Raw genomic sequence first — 19,507 nt, 5'->3', positions numbered from 1 at the left:
TCATGCATTAAGGCTGCTGACGGGTGCTCGGTATTGATTTGTTAGCATAGCAAATATATTATAATGCCAAACCTGAGATCAACAGGAAAATAAGAAACACCAACGTCTTTCCAGAGTATCAACTCTTTTATTTAACACTTTATATTTTGGGCACAACTCACAAAGAAAGTAGTTAAATCATCAAGGGATGCAAAGTGCTGCCAAGAAGCAGGCTATCCTCAGCTGGTCTTTTATGAGTCCAATCGCTGTAAAAGGGATTTCAGTCCAATTAAACTATACCAGCTTTCACTCCTTCGTTTTTTTTTTATATTCTAAACCCAATCCTTCCTTTTATGCACCTCTACATGACGTTTGCCAGGAGTCATACTAACAGATTGGAGGATGGAAAGATTTTGACAGGTACTTGTCGATTTAAGTCATTTTAAGTTCTCAGATCACCAGTTTGGGCCAGCAACACCTAGATGTAGTTGTGCTAATATTAATTTTATGACTTGGAAGGGAATAAGCGGTAGAAAATGGATGGATGGATGGATGGATGGACTATTATTACCTATTAATAGTAGGTATGTCCAGATCATAGCAATAAACCCACATGCAACTGGCCATTATCTTGGTTTTAAGGGTGTGAAGCACCCTTTGAGAAAAAAATCAAGAACATTTCTACCATTACCAACTGCTGCCACGCATACCCCCAAAAAATCCAAAACTACATTTCCTGTAAATTGGGTGCCTTGCTACACAACATTTTACCTTTAGATTTATTCTAATCAACCAACCTTTTCTGGCTGTCTTTTTCGTAATTACATGGCCCATGTTATGTACCAAATAATTTTGGGGGCATTTTAGTAGATAATTTTTTGCATTATCATCATTGAAATTGTTACGTAAAATTCTACAACATGCATGCAAAGAACTCAGAAAACGTCTCCCATTTGGCGACTCTATCCTGTAGCCACGCCCCCTCGAGTAATATACTTCCGGTGTTGTGACCTTTTGTGTACAATCTGTCACGTCAAAAATATACCTTCTCGCTGGCTACTGATAAATAATCTATAATTACAACTGGTTCGGAACTAAAAGTGTACAGTTTGTAATCATCCCAATATGATTAGCAGCAAAGTTGACAGCCATCGGTTTTGTGGCTCGGACAGCGGACGAAGGCAACAAATAAGGTAGCTAGTTGCTTAGCTGAACAGCCAGCTTGTTTCAATTCTCCTGATCGTCTCCCCGTCCTGTAAGTCAGTGCGGAACAGCGAGTACCTGCGGCTGAGGCGAGCGATCAACAAATGTTGTCTGGATCGCATTTTTATAGATGTTTCATTTAAAAAACGTGCAAGTGATATTTTGACGCTAAAATGAATGTTTATAAATGTTTATGTCCGTGTTTTCGCCGCTTTTTCGCATTCTTGTAGTATGGTTAATGGTAAATGGTTTGGCAAACATGTATTTCTTTGCACATTATATTACTTAACATTAAGATTTTGTGTTACCAAATCGGTCAATAACTGGTTTTGAAATCATGGGTCAAAGAAAAAACTGTGACAAGTACAAACACCATTTCCATGAGTTGGGAATTTGTGTTAGATGTAAATATAAACAAAATTTCCCAACTCATATGGAAACGGGGTTTGTAGATACAAGTTGTTTTGCCAAGACCTTTTGAGAGCAACCTTTTAAAATGACATTTATTTTTCTTAGATTTTTGCAACGCAATTTTTCTGTCAAATTTAAAAGAATTGATACATTTTGCAAGACAGACAAAATATTACTGTGTAAGGTTTTTAAGTCTATAAAGCACCTCGGGCTTGATTTATTCGGCAAGGCAAGGCAAGAGTATTCATAAAGCACAAGTCTTACACAGGGCAATTAAAAGTGCTGTACAGAAAATCACAAGAAGCCAAATCCAAAAATAAAATAATCGTTAACCATAAAAACTATTATAATTTAAATCAAAGTAAAACTATACGGATAAAATACTTTCAGTTGTCATATGCACAATTACATATAAGTATTTCTAGCCTGGATTTGAAAACTGCCACTGTTGAAGCCTGTCTCACATCTTTAGGAATACTATTCCAGATTTTAGGAGCGAAAAACTGAAACACAGCCTCACCATGTTTAGTCCTGACTCTGGGCACCAGCAGGAGACAATCCCCTGAGGTTCTCAGAGGCCGAGATGGTTCATATGTCTCTAACATATCAGAGATGTACTTCGGTACAAGACAATGTAAAAAAGACTTGTACTAAAGCAGAGATGTTTTAAAATCTATTCTCTGAGAAACAAGAAGCCAGTGCAGTGACCAAAGCACTGGACTAATTTGGTCGTATTTCCTAGTTCTAGTCAGGATTTAAGCTGCAGCATTCTGGATGTACTACAGCTGCTTTACAGCTCGTATAGACAGTCCAGCGAGAAGACCAAAACAATAGTCTAACCTACTGGAGAGAAAGGCATGCATTAGACGTTCTAAGTCGGATTTAGACATCATTATTTTGAGTTTAGCAATGTTTTTCAGGTGTTAAAAAGATTGTTGAGATTTTTCTGGGACTTTGCCTAAGAATGGCAGGTTTGATATCGGCCAATAGTCGTTCAGTACTGTGGCATCAAGACTACTCTTCTTTAAGAGTGGCTTAATGACAGCACTTTTTATGCCTTTTCGAAATGTTCCAGTCTGAAGTAAGATGTTAACTAGATGAGCGAATTGTGGTAAACTGCTGAGCACTCATCAAGGCAGCATGTCGAAGAACTCATACCGTGGATGATCTCATGATGTTAATTTTTCCATAATCACCTAACTGCTTTGTCAGTGACAGGAGTGAAATGTGCCAGCTCTACTTAACTAGCTGGCTGCAGAATAGCTATTTGTTTTGCAGGAATTATTACATCTGTAATGCCTTGAACTTTAGAATGAAACATTACTGGAAACTTTGTGTAGAAATGACTTCTATTGGAAGTGAAACTGCAGGGTTTGTTAATCTAGACACAGGACACGAGAGTTGTCACTACAGTTTATGTTTATTTCAGAGAAATATTTTTCACTTGTTCTACGTAAAATCTGGTTAAATAAATCTAATTTTTTGTTGTAAAGCTCTTAATGAACTTGAAGATTGGACTTCAAGTTCAAACTATTTCCGTTCAGCATTGCGGCACTCCCACTTTTGTGCCCGGGCGAGTCTTCATTTCGCCTTGGCGTCTTTTAACTACTTTTAGCTATTGTAACCTTGTTAGGAGCAATGGTGTCCAAAACATTTAAAACATTTGATGTACAGTATTTGAGATCAATATATTATCAACATTAGACAATGGGGTATTTTAAACTTAATTATTTCCACAAACTGTGTCCGTATGCTGTCATTTATGAGTCTTCCCCAAATTACCGCAAACCCAACTATTGGGTTAGGTCTAAATAAAGTTTGACTGATTTAATAAATGAGTCCATTGCACTCTTGGGCTGTTAGGAGGTAAAAATCCAGCACTCTGTCGTAGGAGGTTGTAAACTTCTCCTAAGCTCAGTGAAAACAAACATGGTGTTTATCGTGTTAGACTTTTTTACACTTTTAGAGCAAGACATTTTGTGAGCCATTTGGAAACATTCTGCAAGGAGGGAAAAAAATAGACAACATTGGCGTTTGAGATAGCAAGACCTAAGACTAAGATCCAAACGATAAACAGCATGTGCAATCTATAAATTTGCGTGTACAAGAATAGTGGCTGTGTTGCGTGTGATTTACTAAAACTGTGCGTGCAACTGAAAATTAATTTATTTGAATGAAGATTTTGCATGTAATATAAGGGGCATCAGCACGGAGACATTTACTGCACATTTATGTTATCAGGTTGCTCCTACCTGTGGTGTTTTGCTAAGTTTTTAAACATGCAGGAGATGTGTATTACTTTTTATTGGTATTTTGGAAAGCAGTTCTCCGTTATATCTACAATGACATCTCTTTATTCTTTACAGCTTAAGGTGCGCTCATTGGTGTGAAGATGCACATTACTCTGCTCAACATGCAAACAAATGCATACTAAGTTTTTTTCCATAAAAAAATGTTTTTAATAAAACATTCTGTTAAAAAAAATGATTGCCATTAAAACAATACTAAAGGACATAAAAACGCATCAATTGAATTTGATTTAATCAGCCCCTTAAGTCCTCTAGCAGCAAAAAAATAAAATGTTGGGGAATAGACAATGTATTAATATTTTTCAATGTCTTAATATCTTTTATTTCTGACCGTCCAAAATATTGACACACGTAGGCAGCAGGATTTGTATCTGTCAATCGCGTCTGTGCAACGCAAGCACTGATCCTGCAGTCCTGTGTGGAACTGTCAGTTTGCACGTCCATTTGGCACATCTTAAATAAAACGCAAAATAGCGTTTGATGAGTGTTGATACATCAAATTGCACATGCTAAATAATTATATTTGCATCTTCTTTTCCCACTGTTGTGGGTTTTTTCACGATCACCATATATTCTGCATATTAATGAAGACAAGACACAAAATGGATTGCACGCCCTTTGCCGAGCTTTTAAAAGACGCAATCCACATTGCACACGTTAAATAGATCAGTTTTAGTGTGCTATCTACAAACCCTGTTTCCATATGAGTTGGGAAATTGTGTTAGATGTAAATATAAACGGAAGACAATTATTTGCAAATCCTTTTCAACCCATATTCAAATGAATGCACTACAAAGATAAGATATTTGATGTTGAAACTCATAAACTTTATGGTTTTCCTGCAAATAATAATTAACTTAGAATTTCATGGCTGCAACACGTGCCAAAGTAGTTGGGAAAGGGCATGTTTACCATTGTGTCACATCACCTTTTCTTTTAACAACACTCAATAAACATTTGGGAATTGAGAAAACTAATTGTTGAGGCTTTGAAAGTGGAATTCTTTCCCATTCTTGTTTATGTAGAGCTCCAGTCGTTCAACAGTACGGGGTATTTGCTGTCGTAATTTACGCTTCATAATGCGCCACACATTTTCGATGGGAGACAGGTCTGGACTGCAGGCGGGCCAGGAAAGTACCCACACTCATTTTTTACGAAGACACGCTGTTGTAATAGGTGCCGAATGAGGCTTGGCATTGTCTTGCTGAAATAAGCAGGGGCGTCCATGAAAAAGACGGCGCTTAGATGGCAGCATATGTTGTTCCAAAACCTGTAAGTACCTTTCAGCATTAATGGTGCCTTCACAGATGTGTAGGTTACCCATGCTTTGGTCACTAATGCACCCCCATACCATCACAGATGCTGGCATTTGAATTTTACGTCGATAACAGTCTGGATGGTTCACTTCCTCTCTGGTCCGGATGACACAATGTCGAATATTTCCAAAAACAATTTGAAATGCGGACTCGTCAGACCACAAAAAACTTTTCCACTTTGCATCAGTCCTTTTTAAATGATCTCGGGCCCAGAGAAGCCGGCGGCGTTTCTGGATGTTGTTGATAAATGGCTTTCGCTTTGCATTGTAGAGCTTTAACTTGCATTTACAGATGTAGAGACAAACTGTATTTAGTGGCAGTGGTTTTCTGAAGTGTTTCTGAGCCCATGTGGTGATATCCTTTAGAGATTGATGTCGGTTTTTGATACAGTGCCGTCTGAGGGATCGAAAGTCACGGTCATTCAATGTTGGTTTCCGGCTATGCCGCATACGTGGAGTGATTTCTCCAGATTTTCTGAACCTTTTGATGATATTATGGACCGTAGATGTTGAAATCCCTAAATTTCTTGCAATTGCACTTTGAGAAACGTTGTTCTTAAACTGTTTGACTATTTGCTCACATAGTTGTGGACAAAGGAGTGTACCTCACCCCATCTTTTCTTGAGAAAGACTGAGCATTTTTGGGAAGCTGTTTTTATACCCAATCATGGCACCCACCTGTTGTAGCATATTCAATTAAATATGGGTTGAAAATGATTCGCAAATCATTGTATTCCGTTTAAATGTGAACCCCCGGAAAGCACCGGGACCTGATGACATTCCGGGCAAGGTGCTTAAGGGATGTGCAGACCAGCTGGCGGGGGTTCTCACAGACATCTTCAACATTTCGCTGACCAAGGCTGTGGTACCATCACATTTTAAGACGGCCACAATCATCCCTGTGCCTAAAAAACCCACAATATCCTCCCTCAATGATTATCGCCCCGTGGCACTCACCCCCATCATAATGAAGTGCTTCGAGAGGCTGGTAAAGGAATACATTGTCTCCAGACTTCCCCCCACATTCGACCTATACCAGTTCGCTTATCGCCCAAACCGCTCCACAGAGGACACCATCTCCTCTGCACTCCACCTGAGCTTAGAACATCTGGAAGGAAAGGACACACATGTGCGGATGTTGTTTCTTGACTTCAGCTCAGCATTCAACACCATCATCCCACAGCACTTGGTGAGCAAAATGGCCTCCCTTGGATTCAGTACCCCCCTATGCAACTGGCTGCTTGACTTCCTCACAGACAGACCCCAGTCTGTGAGAGTGGGCAGTAACACCTACAGTGCCATCTCCCTGAGCACCGGCTCCCCCCAGGGCTGTGTCCTGAGTCCGCTGCTGTTCACACTGATGACTCATGACTGCTGCGCCAGGTCCACTACTAACCACATTGTGAAGTATGCGGACAACACGACAGAAGTGGGCCTCATTCGTGACAATAACGACATGGACCACAGGGAGGAGGTGAAACATCTGGTTGACTGGTGCAGAACCAACAACCTGGTCCTGAACGTCGACAAGACCAAGGAGATCATCGTTGACTTCAGGAAGCACCAGTCCAGCCACGCTCCACTCTTCATCAACGGCACAGCGGTGGAGATGGTAAGCAGCACCAAATTCCTGGGGGTGCAGATCACTCACAATATAACCTGGTCCCTACCTTGTAAAAAGAGCTCAGCAGCGCATGCACTTTTTGCGTCGGATGAAAAGAGCACAGCTCCCTCCCCCCATTCTTACCACATTCTACAGAGGCACTTTAGAGAGCCTGCTGACCAACGGCATCTCTGTCTGTACTGGAGCCTGCAATGCCTCAGACTGGAAGTCTCTCCAGAGAGTGGTGAGGACGGCGGAAAAGATTATCAGGACTCCTCTTCCTCCTATCCAGGAAATCGCAAAAAGCCACTGCCTGATCAGGCCTAAGAAAATCTGCAAAGACTCTTCCCACCCCCACAAAGGACTGTTTTCACTGCTGGACTCTAGGAAGAGGTTCCGCAGCCTCCGAAGCAGTACCTCCAGGTTCTGTAACAGCTTCTTCCCTCAGGCAGTAAGACTTTTGAACGCATCATAATTAAATGATCCCTTAACTCCCCCCAAAATGGATTAACTCCCTGGAATAAAAAGACAATATAACATACATCCATAAACCTGGATGCATATGCAAAAGTGCAATATATTTATCTGTACAGTAATCTATTTATTTATATCTGCACCTTACTGTTTTTTTTATCCTGCACTACCAAGAGCTAATGCAAGGAAATGTCCTTCTTATTTGTACTGTAAAGTTCAAATCTGAATGACAATAAAAAGGAAGTCGAAGTCGATATTTACATCTAACACAATTTCCCAACTCATATGGAAACAAGGTTTGTAGTTTGCGCGCCTTTAGTAAATCAGGTCCTCTGTGTTGCTTTCAAATGTATGAAAAGCACTTTAAAATAAAATTTGATTGATTTGATAAATGAGTCCATTGCACTCTTGGGCTGTTAGGGGGTAAAAATCCAGCACTCCGTCGTAGGAGGTCGTAAACTTCTCCTAAGCTCAGTAAAAACAAACATGGTGTTTATCGTGTTAGAGTTTTTTACACTTTTGGAGCAAGACATTTTGTGAGCTATTTGGAAACATTCTGCAAGAAGGGAAAAAAATATTGTGCCTAAACACAAACCTTATTAGCCACCTGAAATGCTAGCATCGCTATACCCGTGCTTTGATAGCTGAAGAAGTCGCCTGCTGCTAAGCTGCAAAGATAGTCACAAAGAAATACCCAGGGCTTGTTGCTATCACCGCAGCATTTGAAATCTGAAAAAAGTTTGACAGAGACCCCTCGAGGGCTAAAACAGTGATTTATCATGGAAATGGTGCTGCCCTTCACTATCGGTGAAGATATTGGCCAATCATATTCTTTCACTGAAATCAGCTGATACTAATCGGTGACCATCAATCGGCAAAGCCCTAATTTCATTATTTGGGGGATGTTTGGCATGGCAAATAAAAAGGCTTTGCCAGCCTACTGAGGGACCCCTGGTATAGACATCCATCCATCCATCCATTTTCTACCGCTTATTCCCTTGTGGAGTATGGAACAATTGTCACAAGTCAACTGGTAATTTATATTTTAAATAGTTTTTTAGGCATTAACACTGAAATCTCTCAGTCCTGTATACTCCCCTACCCACAACCTGTCCCCAAGTCTGCTAGAGCTGATTTGGGGATACATTAGGTTAGCACTGCAGGTCCCAGCGCGGCTATTACCTGACAAACGCAACATTGCCCCGCTGCCAGCCAGACATAGGCGACCTCTACCGAGCACAGAACAGCCTCTGTTGGCCTATGAACGCTGGACTCGCTGTTCATGGCTGGACAGAAGCTCTGAGTGTGCATGTGCTTGCGTTGGTCATCATTAATCTGACGGCTGTTTGGCTGCTGATCCAATTGATAATTTATCTCAGTACGTCAAGTGTGTAAGGCATGGTTGTATGAATGAACAATCAATAGTTGTTTGCACGTCCCATGCTTACCACGCCGGTGATGTGTTGAAGGAGTCTCTGGAGGAAATCGCTGAGTGAACTCAAGTAAAAACAGGTATCCTTATGAACGTCCGCAATGTCAGCTGGACTCCAACCCTCCACTTTGTCCAGCCAGAACTGCATTTCTGTTAGCTGGATTTGGACCACTGACTGAGACATGACTCTGTTTGTATGAAAGATAGAAGTGAAAATGAATGTGATTAAGTATGGTGGCTGAAGGCAGAGTTTTATAAAATGCCTTCACATAAAACAGGTGCTGGATCAAAGAATAATTCACATTCACGATTTCATCAAAGTTTAATTATATTTTGCTGAAAGTAAAACAATGATCTCACAATACAAAGCAGGTCTGCAAAAGACCTGCAAAATAAATCACAACTTCAATTCACATGAAAAAGTGATCTAATTTAATGACAATTGTTTTATTTTACTTGACGAGTTTCCCCAACAAAAGTTGCACAGCTGTTGGTCAGAGGCAGGGCTGAGTGAGTCACACACAAAAACGCCATGATGTCAGCTATGGGACGGTGAGCTCCTTGCTTCCAATCAAGTAAATTATTTCTCAAGATACAATATGTGTTGTTGTTTTTTTTATTCAATTATCTCCACTACTGATCCTATGAATCTCCATCTTGTAATTGTCAGCGAACTCCATCTCTTTCTTGATAAGCCACCGCAGGAGGTCATTTTGCATTTCCACTTTTCGAAGCTCTTTTTCCCTCAAGGCCAATGCTTCCTCCAGATTCTTCTGATATGCAAGCTGCCTACTGGCTTCCATCAGTTCTTGGTAAACCTCGTTCCACCTTTGTTCCTCTTCCTCACACTTTGTACGTTCTATTGGGAATGGATGGATCTCCTGTTTGCTCAACAAATCTTCAGCAGCCATGTGGTCTCCTGCTAAGAATAGTTTGACTTTGATACTTTCCTCCACTAAGCACGAATTCTGTACCTGGTGGGGAATACTGCTCTCTTTCTCCACCCTTTCCTGCTCTACCTTACTGGTCAAATACTCCACTTGCTCCCACAGCGTCTTGTACTTGTCCATCTCCAACCCCAGTTTGGCCGAGAGCCCCATCACGGTGAGTCCTTGAGTGTTCACCTGCTCTTTTATGCTTTGGAGGTTAACCTGGAGGTCAGTCACTTCCTTCTCCAGAACCTTCTTCTCTTCAGCACAGAACATACTGAAGATCTTGTGGCAGACCAGGTCGTAGATGTCAAAAAATAATCCTATCAGGTGTGAAAACATACTGCATTGCTGTGCACTGAGTGTGCAGTTAACGCAAAAAAGCATCACCGCAATCTTTCCTTTTGTAAAACTCTTGCTTTTGTATTTGAGCTCCAAACCTTTGTGATGTCATAACCTCTTATACTTGTATTACTTTAAACTCGCCACCATGGTAACGGCTCACTTAACAACTAATTATTGATTTCGTAGTCAATTTGCTGCCATTATCGAATCATTATCGACAGCCCATGTTTGATCTATAGGTAACATTTTAACAATTATATCTGTCATAGGAGTGTATAAATAAGTTAGCTACTGTTAAATAAAAAATAAATATAAAACAGTCCTCTCTTTTTTATCGTGGAAAATTGGTCCCAAGCCTGCCTGTGGTAAACAAAGTTTTACCACATGCAAGTAGGATTATTATTAAATAATCAAAAACTTTCTTAGAACATAAAAAACTATTTATGACCTAATATGTTTTTCACATATTGAAAGCCCTCCTAATATGAAAAAATATATCAGCCTTGACTGCAATCCATTGTAGATTGCTGTACTCACTGATAGCCTGGAAGATCTTCCAAGCATCATTGCTATGGCTGTCGTCCGGCCCACTAACACAGCCACTACGTGGAAATACTTTTTAACATCCTGGGTAATTTCTCTAAATTAGAACCGGGCTTTGATGTGCTGAAACCACAGGTGTGCGTTGTTCTGCCAAAAGTTGGTCAACTTGACAATCTTAGCTTCGACTATTAGCCGTGTTGCTAGTATTTCGTGTTTTTAAAATTGCGTATCCTGCATTGTCATTCGACATCGGCTCCTAAGTCATGTGGATCTGATGATGTTGAAGATAAAGTGCATGAACATAAATCATCTCCACTAGCATTGCCCAGAAACCTGCGCAGTTTTTGCGTCTCGTTTTTTGACACGGCTTACGCCAAAGGCTCACCAATGTGGAACTTTTACTGATGAAACAGGCATTTAAGAAAAAAGTATGTGAAAAGTTGTTCTGACAAAAGTTGGTTAAACTGATTGTCGCGGTGAAGATACAGTAGCGCCAAGATTATCCACCATGTTGTTGTTAGCAGTATCACCCTTAACCCGGAAACGGAAGAACTGCTTAGTGAATATCTTTATCAATGACCACATTACAATAACAGAAAATAAACAAATACTGCAATGTACGATAAATAATGTAATTGACCACTTAATTTAGGCCAATATAATCTTGAATATGCTTTTAAACATTTGGTGTGTTCTTTTTTGATGTCATGAAGCCGCAAAATTTGATACCCCACACATGGCAAACGATGACTGCTTTTTGATGACACAAGTTGTAAAGTTAAAAGGAAAAAAAAGTAGGCTTGCTGAATGATGTAGACTGCATTCGTCACAATTTTTGACATTTGCAACGGTAAAAAATAAAAAGACTTTAACGGCTGTACATTCAAATCTAAAAAAATAAACATTGTCTCACCATGAGATTATGCCAAAAAACGGCTGACTTTGCATTGTAAGTTATTTTCGTTTATTCAGCTTTAGCTCTAATGTAATAAGTCATGCGTGTGGACCACTTGTGTCTCTACCCTACCATTAAGTTGCAAAAAGTGCTATTTTCAACCATGGTTATCATTAGGGATGTTTCGATCAAGGCTTTATGCTGCCAATTCCGATACTAATTATCCATGAGTGCGATTGGGAGCGCTTTTTGTGTTGTCCTTGCCAGTTCCAGGTCCTAAAAGGCTGTCTATGTGTCCCAACTTGTCGGATTATATACTCAGCCATCTAATTTTCAGGTGAGAAGCATGATTTATGGTATACAATAGACGTACAGGGAGCAGGGAAGTGAGGAAGCAGCAGACAACTGGATGATGTAAAACATAGGCACACAAGCTTGTGTTCAAAGAGTCGCTATATAAAGATTGTCTGTGTTAGTGGTTATAATAACAATATCACTAATACTTGGTTAATATCCAAATCACAAAATGTAAATTGAGTATTGTTGGCACTTTTTGAATGGTTATTCATCTGATTTTATGGGCAGAGTAAGCAGAATTTTATTTAATGTTTAAAATGCTTTTTTTTTAATCCATCATCCAGCATCATGTCTTTCATAATGATTGTGAACGATAGGTACAATTCTAAAAAAAAAAGTGCAGTTCCCCTTAAAACTAGTTCCTTAACCTATAACCAATATTATTAATGTGTTTGAGTAAAATAAAGTCAATAATACAGAATAACTGACCAAAAGCAAAAACTATAACTTACTAGTACTTCTCATTTAAATCCTTTGATTTTTGCCCTCAAAGTCCTCCTGTATCAAGGCAATTATTCCCTAAGTTTGTAAACCTTAACAAAAATAATAAAAACATGATTTTGTGTACTTACACATCAACAGTTTAAAGTTTAGGCACTTATATATTTGTGTTTGTGCCACCTCCACGACCCCAAGAGAGACGAGTGTTAGAAAATATATGGATGTTTCAAGGTAATTTAGCGGTTAGCTTGGCAATTTGTATGACTGCTCTTAGCTTATGCTCGGCATGTTTAGCCTCACCCTTCTGTGATAATGATACCTTAAAAAATAGAAAATGCTGTTTATTTGCTGTAATGAAAGTGATTGTAATGGAATTGATATGGAAATGATAAAAAGGTTATTGAACAGATTTAAGAACCTTTAACAGCATATATCATTTCAAAAGTTCCCGGATAAAATTTAAAAAAGCAAAAGTCGTACCTCTTTATAAGGCTGGAGACAAACACCAGTTTACAAACTACAGGCCTGTTTCTCTACTTCCACAATTTTCTAAAATTATTGAAATATTGTTTAGCAATCAATCGGATAGAGAGCCAACATTTCAACATCAATGTAATTAATCAAAATAATGGAAGGGATCACCAATGCAATAGATAGCAACAAATGTACTGTGGCAGTGTATATGGATTTAACAAAAGTATTTGACACAATCAATCATAATATCTTAAGAAAACAAATTAGAACGTTGTGGAAACACACGGTTGGTCTTGAACTGGGTAAGAAGCTACTTAACCAACAGGAAGCAATACATGAAGATAGGAGAACACACTTCCACTGAGCTGAAAATATGTTGTGGCATACCTCAGGGATCCATACTTGGACCAAAAATATTCACTCTTTATAGAAAAGACAATTGTAAAGTTACAAATAACTTAACGTTAGTATTATTTGCAGATGATACAACTGTGTTTTGTTCAGGAGCGAAAACACAGAAGATAATACAAATAATAACAGAAGAAATGAAATAAAAAAATATATTTGAATCTCAGCAAAAACTAAAATAATGCTATTCGGTAACAGTAGAAACGAAAGTCAAACAAATACAAATAGACGGAGTAGATATTGAAAGGGTAAAGGAAAGCACAGTTTTGGGTGTAATAATAGATGTTAAAATGAACTGGAAACATAAAGTAGCAAGAAACACATCATTAATGAATAAAGTAAAATATGTTCTGGACCAAAAATCACTCCATATTCTCTACTGCTCACGAATGTGCACTTCATTCACTAATGGTGTTACAAAAAAGATCAATTAGAATTATAGATAGATGTTGGATATAAAGAACATACAAACCCTTTATTTAAAAAATCTAAAATATTTAAATTCAACAACATTGTTCATTGCTAACAGCTAAAAATATGTTCAAAGCAAACTATAACCTGCTACCCAAGAATGTACAATTCTTCTCAACAAAAGAGGAGAAATATAACTTTAGAGTACAATCTAATTTGAAACATGTGTATGCACGTACAACACTTAAGACCTTTATCATATCCTTATGTGGGTTTAAATTATGGAATGGATTGAGTAAGAAAATCCAACAATGCAAGAAAATTATTCAGTTTAAGAGACTGTTCAAACTACAAGTCTCCACAAAGTACAAAGGAGAACAATTATGATGAACATCTTGAACCTTTTTTTTATCTTACCTATGGTGTATTTATTTATTTATTATGTGTTTATTTACTGTTCTGTTACAAACAGAGAACAAGGATATGGGATAAAACTGCTATGATAGGAAAAGGGGTATGAATAAATAAGCTCTGCTTCTTCCTATGCCTTTTTCGGACATGATGTAATGAAACAACTGTAAATATGTGATGCATTCCATGTTTCAAAATAAACTGAAACTGAACTAAACTGAACTGAATTATAGTCAATTATTACTAATTTAAGTGATGGGCTCCACACTTTGTATGGAGACACACAATGAGCTGTTGGCCGCTTGTCAGCTAGCGGTCTAAAAATAAATTGCGTCAGTCAGATGAGATCTGTGTTTGTAATCGGCATTAAACACATAAATCGGCAATGGCCGATCACATACATTTTCAACAAAATTGGCTGAAATTGATCGGTGGCCAAAGATTGGCACATCTCTAATCTCGCATGACATTGCACCTACTAACGATTTGAGTACCGTATATTTCGGAGTATAAGTCGCTCCGGAATATAAATCGCACCTGCTGAAAATGCATAATAATGAAGGAAAAACACATATATAAGTCGCACTGGAGTATAAGTCGCATTTTTTGGGGACACAGAGAATAGACATTTCAAAGGCAATTTAAAATAAATAAAGAATAGTGAACAAAAGGCTGAATAAGTGTACGTTATATGACGCATAAATAACCAACTGAGAACATGCCTGGTATGTTAACATAACATATTATGGTAAGAGTCATTCAAATAACTGTAACATATAGAATACGCTATACGTTTACCAAACAATCTGTCACTCCTAATCGCTAAATCCCATGAAATCTTATACATCTGCGACTTATAGTCCGAAAAATACGGTAGATGGTTTTTATTGCGACTTTTAAAGCATATTGTTCCCAAATACTTTGACTTTACACAATGCACATTTAGTCCAATTAGAAGCCCGGCAAATCAGCAAAAGCTGATTTGGTGGAATTACACCTCTGTCATTATAATGTTTATTTTGATAAACAAAACATACAATGACATGTACATTTTCTATAAACCAGCCCAAAATTACACAGAACCCAGGGAATATTATTAATCTTTTTAAAAGTGCCTAAAGCACGCATACGCCCTTGTGCTGCTGAAACCCAACACTTGCTGCATTATAACAGGTTTACTCAGCATCATGCGGATTTATGTGTGCATATACTTGCGCGGTGAAGTGTACATTATTTGTAAAATCAGCGCAAGCTATTAAGGAGGCAAAGACACATCTTGAATGTTTAGCCCAATGGTTCTTGACCTTGTTGGAGATACCGAACACCACCAGTTTCATATGCGCATTCACCGAACCCTTCTTTAGTGAAAAATTTGAAAAATGTTTTTTCCAAATTCAAGAAAGTTATGTTTATTTTAATGGTGCACAAAATTAACCGTGCATCAACATCACCTTGTTCAAAGAACAAAACCAACACAGTGCATGAACTCACAACAAATTACACACCTGCAAATCAGTCTGACTTCTGCTGTTGCCGCATCCATAAAGAAGTTTTTATTTACACGATGAGTCGGGTGTATCTTGACCTCCGCGGCAGAGGCTCTGTCAAACCCCTGAGGCTGACTCACCGAACCCCTAGTGTTTGCTCGAACTCAAATTAAGAACCACTGGTTTAGCCTAAAGCGCACAGATGTGCGTGTGCTGCTGCAAAATTGTTGTGGAAATGCCCATCCATTTCCTACCGCTTGTCCCTTTCAGGGTCACAGGGGGTGCTGGAGCCTATCTCAGCTGCACATGGGCGGAAGGCGGAGTACACCCTGGACAAGTCGCCACCTCATCGCAGGGCCAACACAGATATACAGACAACATTCACACTCACATTCACACACTAGGGACCATTTCGTGTTGCCAACCAACCTATCCCCAGGCACGTGTTTTCGGAGGTGGCAGCAAGCCGGAGTACTCGGAGGAAACCCACACAGTCACGGGGAGGACATGCAAACTCCACACAGAAAGATCCAGAGCCCAGGATTGAACTCAATCCTACTCAGGACCTTCCTACTGTGAGGCTCATGTACTAACCCATGTACTAACCCTTGTTCCACCGTGCTGCCCTGAAATCATCATTATACTGATATAAGTGCAAAGAAGTGTATTTTGTCTTCAGTGCACATTGCCATGGATGAAAGATACAATAATTTTTTTTTTAAGTCGTTCACGCATGGCTTTATCTACACAAATGAAAGAAACACACGTAATTTAACTTTTATGATCTGTTGTTAAACAAGATTGAGATACTGTTGTACCTTTCTTATGACACAAAGCAAAAAGTTTTGCTTGTCAAAGTTCTTCCATCATCTACAGGCATCCAAAGCGATGGCATCCAAAACATCTGACTGTCACTGTTGCTGGCGGGAATGTCGCAAAGCCCTTTTGATACAGCTTTTTAATCAATGCAGAATGTAAATAACAGCTTGTTTGCGTTCAAACATACAGTAAGTCCTCTTATAGTGTTTAAAGCCAGCAACTTTGTTAATGAGAGCGCACAACTGTGACATCATTAGATGAGTACAAGCCTCCGTTTGAGCTGAGTACACACATACGCTGAGCAGAGAGTTGTGGAACTCTTCACCTTGGCTAGCATTTGCAAAAGTGTGCATTTTTAAGGACAAAAGTATGCAAGGACTAAACCCAGAGATAGAATATATTGCCAAAAGTATTTGGCCACCTATCCAAAGGATCAGAATTAGGTGTCCTAATCTCTTGGCCCGGCCACAGGTTTATAAAATCAAGCACTTAGGCACGGAGACTGTTTCTACAAACATTTTTGAAAGAATGGGCCGCTCTCAGGAGCTCAGTGATTTCCAGCGTGGAACTGTCATAGGATACCACCTGTGCAACAAATCCAGTCGTGAAATTTCCTCGCTCCTATATATTACAAAATCAACAGTCAGCTTTAGTATAAAAAAATGGAAGAGTTTGGGAACAACAGCAACTCAGCCACAAAGTGGTAGGCCACGTAAACCGACAGAGAGGGGTCAGCATAGTGCAAAGACTTTCTGCACAGTCAATTGATAGAGAGCTCCAAACTTCATGTGACCTTCCAATTAGCCCACATACAGTACGCAGAGAGCTTTATAAAATGGGTTTCCATGGCCAAGCAGCTGCATCTCACCCATACATCACCAAGTCCAATGCAAAGCGTGGGATGCAGTGGTGTAAAGCACATCACCACTGGACTGTAGAGCAGTGGAAACACAGATGAATCAAGCTTTTCCATCTGGCAATCTGATGGGACGAGTCTGGGTTTGGAGGTTGCAAGGAGAACGGTACATTTCGGACTGCGTTGTGCCAAGTGTGAAATTTGGTGGAGGAGGAATTATGGTGTGGGATTGTTTTTCAGGAGATGGGCTTGGACCCTTATTTCCAGTGAAAGGAATGTTGAATGCTCCGGGATACCAAAACATTTTGGACAATTCCATGCTCCCAACCCTGTGGGAACAGTTTGGAGCGGGCCCCTTCCCCTTCCAAGACTGTGCACCAGTGCACAAAGCAAAGTCCATAAAGACGGAGTCTGGTGTGGATGAACTTGAGTGGCCTGCACAGAGTCCTGACCTGAACCCAAAGAACACCTTTGGGATGAATTAGAATGGAGACTGAAAGCCAGGCCTTCTCGACCAACATCAGTGTGTGACCTCACCAATGCGCTTTTGGAAGAATGGATGGAAAATTCCTATGAACACACTCCGCAACATTGTGGACAGCATTCCCACAAGTGAAGTGAAGTGAATTATATTTATATAGCGCTTTTTCTCTAGTGAAATCCAATATCTGAGTTACATTCAAACCAGTGTGGGTGGCACTGGAAGCAGGGGGGTAAAGTGTCTTGCCCAAGGACACAACGGCATTGACTGGGATGGCGGAAGCGCGAATCGAACCTGCAACGCTCAAGTTGCTGGCACGGCCACTCTACCAACCGAGCTAAACCGCGCCAAGAGTTGAAGCTGTAATAACTGCAAAAGGGGGACCGACATCATATTGAACCCCATGGGTTAGAAATGGGATGGCACTTCAAGTTCATATGTGAGTCAAGCCAGGTGGCCAAATACTTTTGGCAATATAGTGTAAGTATCCTTTCATTAAGTATCCGTGTTGGTGTGGACATGGCCTTAGTGTTTTGTTCTGAATAAAACAACACAACTAAAACTGCTTCTATCCCCCCACATGAAGTTGACAGACATTCTTACTGTACATAAACAATGTCAAAAAACTAACACCAAAGTTGCACACTAGATGCACATGTTCAAAAGCACACTTCGCTACCGATTGCTCTGGTTTTAGTTGCCTGGAAATCCTCAGGAGAAGGAACAAGACGAGACTGGTCAAATATTATCTTTGAAGATGTATTCAACTAAGCGTGTGGATTTGGGGTTTTGGTCAGTTTGCTGTTCCAATTATGAGACTGTTTATACTATTCCTGTATAATCAAATCCGTAAAACGTCACTTTCTATATTTTAAAAAAATAGCGTTGCTCTGGGTAATAAAATCTGATGAAACACCTGAATATTTACTATTTATTATTACCATTCATTCAGTTGTATCAAGTGTATAAAACAGGGTTCTTCTGTGCAGAGAAAATCCACATTGCAGGACGAATTCATATGTTACTGTACACTTATGCAGCAATACAACATTTTCCACACCAAAATATCCAATTATCATTTTAGTATGAATTAAATACAAATGAACTTATAGGAGCCATGAGAGGAGAGGAGGCACAATGTTGTGTTTCTTAGACGGCAAAACAATGTATGACTTACCCGTAAATGACACGACAAAGTCAAATCCCAACGAAGCCGAAGTTGACTGTATACATACTTACACTATAAATACATGTATTAATATGTGTATTAATATCAACATAATACTTCTTTATGTGTAGTTTAGTTTACAATTTGACCGACGATGTCTTCAAACCGCATTTCCCTCTTTTCACCAACTTCCGCGATACGGTAAAAATGATTGGCTGATGAAAGATGACGTCACAGTGACGACTTACAAGGCATGATGGTAAATGTAGTGAAAGAGTGCAGCAGGCACTATTACAATACAATAACAATATTTATGAATATTATAATAAAGAAAGTGACTGATTGAATACAGATTGTTTTAATCATGAATGTGTTTGCATGTCACCTTCTACTGTACATGTTTATGTATGTTGTAAAACAGAAAATACAAGTGTGTCATATATAATCTATATGACACACTTGTATTTTCTGTATTTAATCAGTCACTTTCTTTATTATAATATTCATAAATATTGTTATTGTATTATAATAGTGCCTGCTGCACTCTTTCACTACATTTACCATCATGCCTTGTAAGTCATCATTGTGACGTCATCTTTCATCAGCCAATCATTAGTGTGCCATGAGATAAAGTCCGGTGTGCCGTGGGAGATTATGTATTTTCACCTATTTGGGTGAAAAATAGTTTTTGCAAACCAGTAATTATAGTCTGCAAATGAAGTGTTGTTGTTTGAGTGTCGGTGCTGTTGAGAGCTC

At 39.2% G+C, this 19,507-nt stretch overlaps 1 protein-coding gene across 2 annotated transcripts in view; it reads right to left on the bottom strand.

Moving 5' to 3' along the window:
- The window catches only part of fancc (FA complementation group C), a 68,469-nt gene extending 49,493 nt beyond the window's left edge, over positions 1 to 18,976 (bottom strand). The window contains exons 1-3 of one of the 2 annotated variants that reach the window (XM_061900599.1): positions 18,893 to 18,961; positions 18,761 to 18,823; positions 8,743 to 8,914 (exon numbers count right to left, since the gene is read on the bottom strand). In XM_061900599.1, the coding sequence (XP_061756583.1) occupies positions 8,743 to 8,910 (168 nt within the window). In that variant the 5' untranslated portion in view covers positions 8,911 to 8,914; positions 18,761 to 18,823; positions 18,893 to 18,961. Of the gene's footprint in view, positions 1 to 8,742; positions 8,915 to 18,760; positions 18,824 to 18,892 lie in introns of both variants that reach the window. The other variant, XM_061900606.1, reaches the window with a different exon arrangement.
- Between the last annotated feature and the right edge of the window lie 531 nt (positions 18,977 to 19,507).

Source organism: Nerophis ophidion, linkage group LG01 (assembly GCF_033978795.1).
Source record: "Nerophis ophidion isolate RoL-2023_Sa linkage group LG01, RoL_Noph_v1.0, whole genome shotgun sequence".
Taxonomy (NCBI): domain Eukaryota; kingdom Metazoa; phylum Chordata; class Actinopteri; order Syngnathiformes; family Syngnathidae; genus Nerophis; species Nerophis ophidion.
The sequence above is the reverse complement of the archived record's forward strand: the minus strand, read 5'-3'. Positions and strand labels throughout refer to the sequence as shown.